This window comes from Pygocentrus nattereri, chromosome 23 (genome assembly GCF_015220715.1).
Source record: "Pygocentrus nattereri isolate fPygNat1 chromosome 23, fPygNat1.pri, whole genome shotgun sequence".
NCBI classification, from domain to species: Eukaryota; Metazoa; Chordata; class Actinopteri; order Characiformes; family Serrasalmidae; genus Pygocentrus; species Pygocentrus nattereri.
The window spans coordinates 3,599,845-3,609,844 of NC_051233.1; the positions used below are offsets into that span (position 1 = coordinate 3,599,845).

Consider the following 10,000-nt stretch of genomic DNA (forward strand, 5'->3'; position numbering starts at 1 on the left):
AATATAAATCACATTAATGTGGCCTTATTAGATCCGACTTATTATTTATATGGGCAGCGCTCAGTTTTTCTTGCTAGTTTCACACTAGGCCCTACACCCTCACTTGAACACTTCACATGATATATTTTGATATATTCATCACATTAATGTGGTCTTATTAGACCAGACCTATTATTTATATGGGAAGCGCTCCAATTTGACTTGCTAGTTTCACACTAGGCCCTACACAATCACCAAAACCCTCCACTTCACATTAATGTGAGCTCATTTCACTGTTTGTCACTAGACCCTACACCCTTATTTGCTTTCTTTACTTGTAATAGAGTGTAGATTAATGTGAGTTTGTTAGATCGGTATGATTTCAGGTGGTGCCGTGATACGATTATTAATTAAGTTAATTAATTAAGATTATTAATATGGGCAGTGTTTCATTTGATACTACCAGTTTCTCACTAGCTAAGACTTCATGCATCTGGATCTTTCAGGTTTGTTCCATAATATATTATTATTTATATGGGCAGTATTTTATTTCATACAGTGTTGCTCACCAGACCCCTTGTTTGCTTCCTTGTTAATGCAGATTAGACCAATGTGGGCCTATTAGATAGGGCCTGCATTTATTGTAGATTTTTGTAGATGTGGTGTTATTTATAGAACACACCTCATCTATCCCCTTAGCTTGTTTATATAGATTAGATTAATTCAGGCCTATTAGATCTGGCCTATCTAATTAAAGATTTTGGAGGGTTGCCATCATGCATTAGTATTTAATTGTGTGGCGTTCCATTTCACAGTACAGTCTCACATTACACCCGCACCCTTTGTAATGCTGGGGAGTGATGATGAGGCGGACGCGTGTGCTGAGAGAAGCGAGGTTTATTAGGGGCAAATCCATAATCGGGGTCAAGACAGTCCAGGGTCATAGAGCTGACATGGAGAGATGGAGGGACAGGCATAACGAAAAAGGAACAGGATAAACACACAACAGAGAACAGAAAATACACCAGAGGCCAGAAAATCAAACACCATGCAAATACAAAGACCAGCAAACTAACAGGGGAAAACACAGGGCTTAAATACAGGAACAGGTAACAAGACACAGGTGGTTAACAAGACAAGGTGAGGGCTCCCGAGTGGCCCAACCGTCATCAGGAGATGGCGAGTTCAATCCCTGGTGATGCTACAGCCGTCCATAGCCGGGTGCTCAAGAGAGCACAACTGGCCTTGCTCTCTCTGGGTGGGTAGGATGGCCCCTCTTCTCCCCCCATCACTCAGCATGATACTAGTCAGCACAGGCGTCTTGGTTGGTGCTTTCGGCTGTCCCCGTGACGTCGTATGAGCGGCAGTTCGAAAAGAAGTGGTGGCTGGTTTCACAGGTCTCGGAGGAAGCCTGTGCTGCCTTCGCCCTCCTAGCATTGGTATCATCATGTGATTGGGGGAGCCCTAACCAGCAGGTGGAATTGGAGATGATTAAATTGGGGAGAAAATCGGGAAAAAAAAGACAAGGTGAGAACAGTCAAGGGCAGGGTCTGGAAACAAGGGGGCAGAACAGGGAAGAATCAAAACAAGGAAGCACATGGACAAGACCAAAAGGTAAACAAAAGCACATGGATGACTGGGAGGGGCCAATTGTGACTTCATTTGTAAATATTGTGTGCCTGTAAGATTTGGTCTAGGCTGTACAGATTGAAAGGGAATGCAATGATATAATATTATTTAAATGGGCAGCGCACCATTTCATACTGGTTTCTCACTAGACCCTACACCCTCACCTGCATTTTGCGCTTGGTATTATGTATTAGATTAATGTGGACCTAGTAGATTTGGTTGATCTAAGGCTGTATAGATTAAAAAATGTTTGATGGGGGTGGGATAATATTAAATAGTATTTTACCATTATATAACATTAGTCATATGGGTAGCGTCCCATTTCATGCTACCAGTTTCTCACTTGGCCCTCTAGCCCTTTTTTCCTTTTCTAATTAATATAGTTCAGATTGGGCCTATTGGATAGGGCCTAGCTAAGACTTCATGGATTTGGATCTTTCAGGTTGGTTCCATGGCATAATATTATTTATATGGGCAGTATTTTATTTCATACAATGTTGCTCACTAGACCCCTTGTTTGCTTCCTTGGTAATGCAGATTAGACTAATGTGGGCCTATTAGATAGGGCCTGCATGGGGCTGCATTTATTGTAGATTTTTGTAGATGGTGTTATTTATAGGACAGCCTATATATATTATTGTGGGCCTATTAGATTTGGTCTAGGCTGTATAGATTCAAAGTGAGAGACTGCAATGATATAATATTATTTAAATGGGCAGTGTTCCATTTCACACTACCAGTTTTTCACTGCACCCTGCAGTGTCACCTGAACCCTTCACTCATTAGCATATGTTAGACTACTGCAGGTCTACTAGGCGAGGTCTATCCAAGGCCGTATATGTTGATACATTTTAGATCTATTTTTGAGGGGGAAGTCATGTTAAACTAATATTTACATGGGCTGTGTTCCATTTCACAACAGCGGTTTCACCTTAGACCCTCCACCTGTTATGTGGATTAGATTAATGTTGGCCTATTAGATCGGGCCTAAGGCTTCGTTGATTTGAGATTCTTACAGGGTGCCATGATATAATATTATTGATATGGGCAATGTTTCATATCATGCCATCTGTTTTAGGTTGGACCCTACACCCATCACTTCTTAATGTACATTAGATTAATGTGGGCCTATTAGGTCGGGCCCATCCAAGAGTTCATAGATTGAAGATTTTTGCCATAATATAATATTATTTATATGGGCAGCATTCCAATTTCATACTCCACTGCTATGCCCCTTACTCCCTCATTTGTCCCCTTCACTTGCTAAAATAGATTAGGTTAGAGGACTAATGAGGGCTTGTGTGTGGCTGCAGATGGGAATGCCTTTTTTTCCCCTTTTTTGTGAATGCTACATGCTCTCCGTGGATCCTGGGATATAATTGGAGGCAGTTAGGGGTATAATGTTGACAATAATCACACCAATAACAACCAGCGTCTCTGACTCGGGCCACAGACTTCATTTGCACAAGCTGGAAAATAATTGGAGTTCCCTAGTGGGCCTGCTTAATGCTAGACTGCATCCACAGCCCAGACCCAAAGCTTGGCTTCTGCATGTTCATTTGCATACTCCGTATTGTGGGCTGAATGTGTGTGTGTGTGTGTGTGTGTGTGTGTGTGTGTGTGTGTGTGTGTGTGTGTGGTCCCCTAGTGTGTGAGAAGTGTAAAAATGGAAAGATTTCAAGTTGAATTGAATTAGCTCACATGTCCTTTAGAGACTGAGAACTTGCCCAAATTAGATTAGTTTAAGTGCATTAATAACACAATTTTAACACATTAATAACGCATTAGTGTGATTTCAGCATGTTAGTGTCATGTTTACTCTGCATCAATACATATTAATAATTAATGAGACTTAATGTGATGTGCGTAATATATGTAAAATATTAAACACAAATAGGTTAAATTATTTATCAGTTTAGTTTAGTTTTATTTTATTGTTTTTTTTATTTTTCTGAACAAAAACATTGAATTGACATTATATATATATATATATATATATATATATATAGGCAAAACTTTTGTGGTATAGAACATTTTGTTAGTGGCAGGTTTTTGAAAAAATCTTTATATTCTCTAATAACTGTGTAGTTACACATCAATAATACCTGTAACAACACTGTACCTACTGATGACTTAATCAATGTTATAGATGGATATAATTACCACTCTGTAATTGCATTGTACTTATATAACAACTGATGTTGATACACTTGTGTAATTACATGAGGTGTACTTCTGGAATCCATCTGTAACAGTGGCTAAATCATTAGTAGTTACATTGTTGTTGCGTATGTTGTTCACATGTAACTACATGGTTATTAGAGACACTATAAAGACAGACAATTCTTTTCTTTTAAAAATAGAAATTCAGTTTTCCACGGTTTCTATGATGGTCAGATTCACTGATATCTCCTCCTGTCCTCTCTCAGGTCCTCTCCGGGTGGTGGTCCCCACTGAGTCCGTCTCGTCGTTCATGGGCGATACGGCACTGCTACGCTGTGAGGTAACAGGAGAGCCGATGCCGGTGGTCCGCTGGCAGAAGAACCGTGTAGACCTCCCCAACGCTTTTGACCTGGACAGCCGGGTGGTGGTGCTGCCGTCTGGCTCACTGCAAGTCAGCAGGGTCCAGCCGCCGGACTCCGCCACATATCGCTGCCTGGCAGAAAATCCAGGGAGTGCCCGCACAGGCACCGATGCTGACCTGAGGGTTTTGCCTGGTGAGTCCAGGCAAATTATTTTACAACATACCTGTTTGCCATGTCTTGGTTTTCAAAGCATTTTAGGCCACATGTAGTGTGCCTATGGAATATGTGGGCATAGACTTTGAATGACCATACGTACTTTGTGGGCTGCTGTAACTTACTGTGTTAAAGACTAAGCAGGGTTGTTTAGAATAAACAGTATCACACATGTAAATATTAGTGGCAGTGCTACTTTGGGAATAATGACATTCATGTTTGCTCTTGTGGTGTGATAAAATACTAGACTGCAGTAGTAGTACTATTATGATAAAAGTACTAATATAACAATAGCAGTAGCAGTAGAAGTAATGTAAATACTAACAATACTATTTGTATTAGTTGGGGTAATAGTAGTAGTACCATAGTAGCAGTTATACAGCCTATACTTGTAGTAGTAGTAATGGTAGCAGTAGGTATATGATTTGGAATAGTAACAGCAGTAACAGTAATGTTAGTTATAATAGTAGTACTGTTAGCAGTAGTAACAGCACTAGTGATTATAACAGTAGTTCTATATACATTATTAATCCCACAAACAGGGAAATTCCACCTCCGCGTTTAACCCGTCCGTGAAGTGAAACACCACTATATCTATTCAGACTAGTGAATAGACACACACACTAGGGGGCAGTGAGCAAACTTGTCCGGAGCGGTGGGCAGCTATCCATGGCGCCCGGGGAGCAATTGGGGGTTATGTGTCTTGCTCAAGGATGTGTCTTGCTCACCTCAGTCAGATTGAACCGGCAACCTTCCGGTCACAGGGCCAGTTCCCTAACCTCCTGCCCACGACTGCCCCAGAGTAGAGGTAACAGTAGGAGTAATAGTATTAAGAATAATATGCGTAATGACAATTAGTACAATTAGTAGTAGTAACAGTAGTATTAGTTATAATAGTAGTACTAATAGTAGTAACAGTGCTATTGTTTACAATACTGGCACTACCAGCAGTAGTAAAAGTAATCTTAGTTATAATAGTAGTACTACTACTAGTAGTAACAGTGCTATTGTTTACAATACTGGCACTACCAGCAGTAGTAAAAGTAATCTTAGTTATAATAGTAGTACTACTACTAGTAGTAACAGTGCTATTGTTTACAATACTGGCACTACCAGCAGTAGTAAAAGTAATCTTAGTTATAATAGTAGTACTACTACTAGTAGTAACAGTGCTATTGTTTACAATAGTGGCACTACCAGCAGTAGTAAAAGTAATCTTAGTTATAATAGTAGTACTACTAATAGAAGTAACAGTGCTATTGTTTACAATAGTGGCACTACCAGCAGTAGTAAAAGTAATCTTAGTTATAATAGTAGTACTACTACTAGTAGTAACAGTGCTATTGTTTACAATACTGGCACTACCAGCAGTAGTAAAAGTAATCTTAGTTATAATAGTAGTACTACTAATAGAAGTAACAGTGCTATTGTTTACAATAGTGGCACTACCAGCAGTAGTAAAAGTAATCTTAGTTATAATAGTAGTATTACTACTAGTAGTAACAGTGCTATTGTTTACAATACTGGCACTACCAGCAGTAGTAACAGTAAACCTAGTTATAATAGTAGTACTACTACTAGTAGTAACAGTGCTATTGTTTACAATAGTGGCACTACTAGCAGTAGTAACAGTAATCTTAGTTATAATAGTAGTACTACTACTAGTAGTAACAGTGCTATTGTTTTTAGTAGTGGAAGTACTAGCAGTAGTAACAGTAAACTTAGTTAAAGTAGTAGTACTTGTAGTGTTATCAGTAGTATTGGTTGTAATAGTAGTACTACTAGTAGTGTTATCAGTAATACTGGTTATAATAGCAGTACTATTTGTGGTGGTAACAGTATTATTAGTTGTAACAGTAGTACTACTAGTAGTGACAACAGTAATATTGGTTGTTATAGTAGTACTATTAGTAGTAAAAATAGTAGTAGCGTGTTTTAGTAGTATTAAAATAGTAGTATTAACCGTATTTGTTTTAATAGTTTTATTATGAATAGGAGTAATAGTGGTTATAACGAAAGTGGCACCAATAGTGAACCATGGCTATTAGAGTTGCTAGCACTTTTATGGGATTCTAATAGTATGATAGCACTAAACTAATGACAATTCACATGAACATGAATTAATATATTTTTCCTTGTAGCTTGTAGCTTTTAAGTGCCTCTTGCAGAAGAGCTCTGGAGCAGGGCTTGAAGAGCTCTGGTGTAGGGCTTCAGCTGTCTTCTATTGGAACAATTGACTGCTGAAACCTGGTTAGACTACCCCTCATGTTCTACAAGACTAGAACATTGTTTTTCTCACTAAATTGCTCTTGAGTAAATCATACCATTGTAAATCAAAGCATAAATGGTAAACTGATCGCTTGGCTTTACTTACCTGAATACCCCATACGGGGAAAAAAAACCTGATTGGATTATTTTTTGTTGGCCATTTCAAGAGTTGAACCCTTTCATTTGGGTTGATGTCTCTACTAAATAAGAATGAACTAAAACCTTAAGACGAGTATTTTTGTTTATTTCTCTGAAGCTCTAGAAGGCCCCAAGGGTTTCCCATGGAGTGGTATAAGTAGTCGCCGAGCTCGCACTTGCAGTATTAGATGCAGTAGTGCTGCACAGAGTGTGGAGAGACATCTTAGCGAGTTCTCCTGCTCTCCTGGGTGCAGTAGGCATATGCATGCTGACACTGTTCTATCAGTGCTCAGTGATTGAGACAAATGTCTCCCATCACTGCACGTCTTCCTTTATTTGTGCAGGTTTGCATGAGCCAGATGCATTTCATCAATCTCCTGCTAGTTAGAAGCTGCTTAAAGATCACATTTCACATCTGCCGCTTGCGTGAAGCCCATTTTTATCTGCTCGAGTACAAAGCAGGCCTCAGCTTTTCCTGCTCGTGAAGATAAGAGTCACTCCAGTGATTTTCTGCTCTGGGACTTGACGCTTATTTAACTCGGCTCAACAGTATTCAACTATTTTCTTTGCTCTAGCACTTCTGACATCGCTCCTGAGCTGTTTATTAATGTGTCAGGAACCGAATAGCAAAGTCTATTTGAGATTACCTGACAACGGCGAAGTGTGCTATGATTTAACCTATTAAAATCTGGTTTATTACATACTAAGGCTTATTATTCAGTAACTGCAGGGAGTTATATAAGTGTGTAATATAGCTTTGAGGTACTGGCCATGTAAGGGGTTAAGTGGGCAGTTTTTGCAATGCTTATTTGTAGTGTTAGCTTCCTTGCTCGTTAGCTACATTAGCCTCAAAGCTCCAGTGCAAAACTAAACAAGCCCACTTCTGACACCAATGTATCTTGGCTGATTGACAGTATTTGAAATAGGGGTGGAAAGCCTATTTCTGCAGACCCCCTAGTGACTGCTCTGAACTGGAATTTCACTTGCACATTTGCAATTAACTCAATCAAGCTCTTTTTTATGGGATGCATTGAGCTGTGTGTAGTGAGTAATTATGAGCAAAAAGAGTGTTTCAATCAAGTAAAACAATGCAGGGTTAGGGTTAGTCCCCCCCATAATTCCAATCTTATCAGAATAGATAGGACACACTTGGTTCTGTGCTTGAAAGTTGTGTTGAACTTTCGTCGTGAAGTGAAACACCACATACACACTAGTGAATACACACACACTAGGGGCCAGTGAGCACACTTGCCTGGAGCGGTGGGCAGCCCCATCCACGGCACCCGGGGAGCAATTGGGGGTTAGGTGTCTCGCTCAAGGACACCTCAGTCATGGACTGTCGGTGCTGGGGATCAAGCCGGCAACCTTCCGGTTACAGGGCCAGTTCCCTGACCTCCAGCCCACGACTGCCCCAACTTTTAAACCTTTTAAAATAATAATAACACGTGTTTATAAAGATCACAATCCGGTTTGGATTCATAAATCATCCATATTTCCATCCAAGCTTTGCATTTTATAGCTATTTAAAGTCTTTTGTGCGGTGAGTCAGGTGTGTTCAGCAGGGCTGCCCCACATCGTTTGTTAGTTTGCTATTGCAGTATCGGCCTGTGTAACACATCCTGACCAATCTCCGCTCCAGATGAATGTCCTTTGGGTGTTCCTGTGGGATGAATCAAGGTAATCGGGTAGCAAATCCCCAAAAAAAGGAAATTGTCCATCAAAATACAGCAGGCCAGTCTTTAAAAAGGTCACATTACTGATTCACTCATGCAGTTTTAATGTATCCCAAGGTGTATCACAATCACGACATGCAGCTATGGAATTGCAATGCGAGTATTTTATCCGTATCGTTCAGGCGAAGAGAACGCGGAGCCGCAGTAGGGTTTTCGAGACTGCGGCTCGGAATGCAGGTTTTTAAAGTGGAATGAATATTATTAGGATGTGGAATGTGATGGCGGCTGCAGTCCCTTTGCTGTTTCTAATGCTGTGACAGCTGGTGGGGGTTGTGTGGATTCCCCTGATTCTTCACGCCGTGAACAAGAATGCATTAAGCTGCTCACCTCACCGCCACACACACTCACAGCCCCATTACAGCGCTGCTCTGCGCCAGAGGATTTCAGCTTTGCTGCCACCTGCAAACGGCATCTCAGGCTGACTTAACAATAAGAAACCCGAGCTCCACTGTAATGTAGTTTAATGTAATGAGATTTGATTCCAAGCCATTTTGGACCATTTCTATTGGTCCATCCATCAATATCCCACAGGATTGGGTAGTGACGGAATGCATGTAATGGTGTTACGCAATCAGGATACAGGAAAAAAACGACTATATTCCGTAATCAGATTACAGATACCTTGTAAAAACAGGGTGATTATCATCAGGGTTACATTCCAAATGCACATCATCATTTTTCACTGAAATTTGATGTTTACATGATAAATATATCACGAGTCGTGCAGACTTAGAGTTTTAAATTCCACCAGGACAGGATTCTGGAGACTTTCCTGCCGATCAGTCGATCCCGGTGTTTTATTCAGCCAATCTAAATCATTTTTATGAAGTATTTCTTTTTTTTTGGCAGAACTTTGAGGTCTGCATTGTTTTCCTGAGATATTTAAATCAGGCTTTTAAGCTGGATTTCCGCATTGACAGATTCTACAGCAGCGGACTGACCTGATCTGACTCTTTATTCTCAGTTGTTGCTCTGTAAATTTATTCAGTTTGACTGGCTTTACCCTCTTCAACTCCTTGAGACCACTGGTGGCTCCAAACCGCTCTCGGTCATGTTCTCCATAACGTTCCTACTCCATCAGCTCCGTTCAGAAGCTGGGCGTCGTGTGAGGCTGTAGCTCTTCTCTCCAGTCTAATAGACGGTGATGTCATTTTAAACCCTTATAATAAAAGAAGCTGAACTTTGTTTTTCTACTGAAAGTCGACCCGTTTTTCCCCAAATCTGGGCTCTAAACTATAAACAGACGGCGTCTCTTCAGTGATCTGCTCTGGAAACATCACTTTTAGAAAATAACACAAAGAGCGGCGGAGATTTTTGGCTTTCAGCAGTGAATTGTAAACATATAGTGACATGTGGAGATCATAAAACACATGTTCTGTTCATTTGAGGGGAAGCTAAAAATAAATAAATAAAATAAAATCAAAATTTGCATTACTTTCATGCAGTTTCTGAATAGTTTGCCTTACGATTTGGACACGTAAACTCCAAAATATACCCTGGAGAATAAGAGGTTAA

The 10,000-nt window shown here is 40.2% G+C and overlaps 1 protein-coding gene across 2 annotated transcripts in view; it reads left to right on the plus strand.

Moving 5' to 3' along the window:
* Positions 1–10,000, plus strand: part of dcc (DCC netrin 1 receptor) — a 419,056-nt gene that overhangs the window by 184,928 nt on the left and 224,128 nt on the right. For both annotated transcript variants that reach the window (XM_037533426.1, XM_037533427.1), the window contains exon 3: positions 4,038–4,325. In XM_037533426.1, the coding sequence (XP_037389323.1) occupies positions 4,038–4,325 (288 nt within the window). The remainder of the gene's footprint in view (positions 1–4,037; positions 4,326–10,000) is intronic.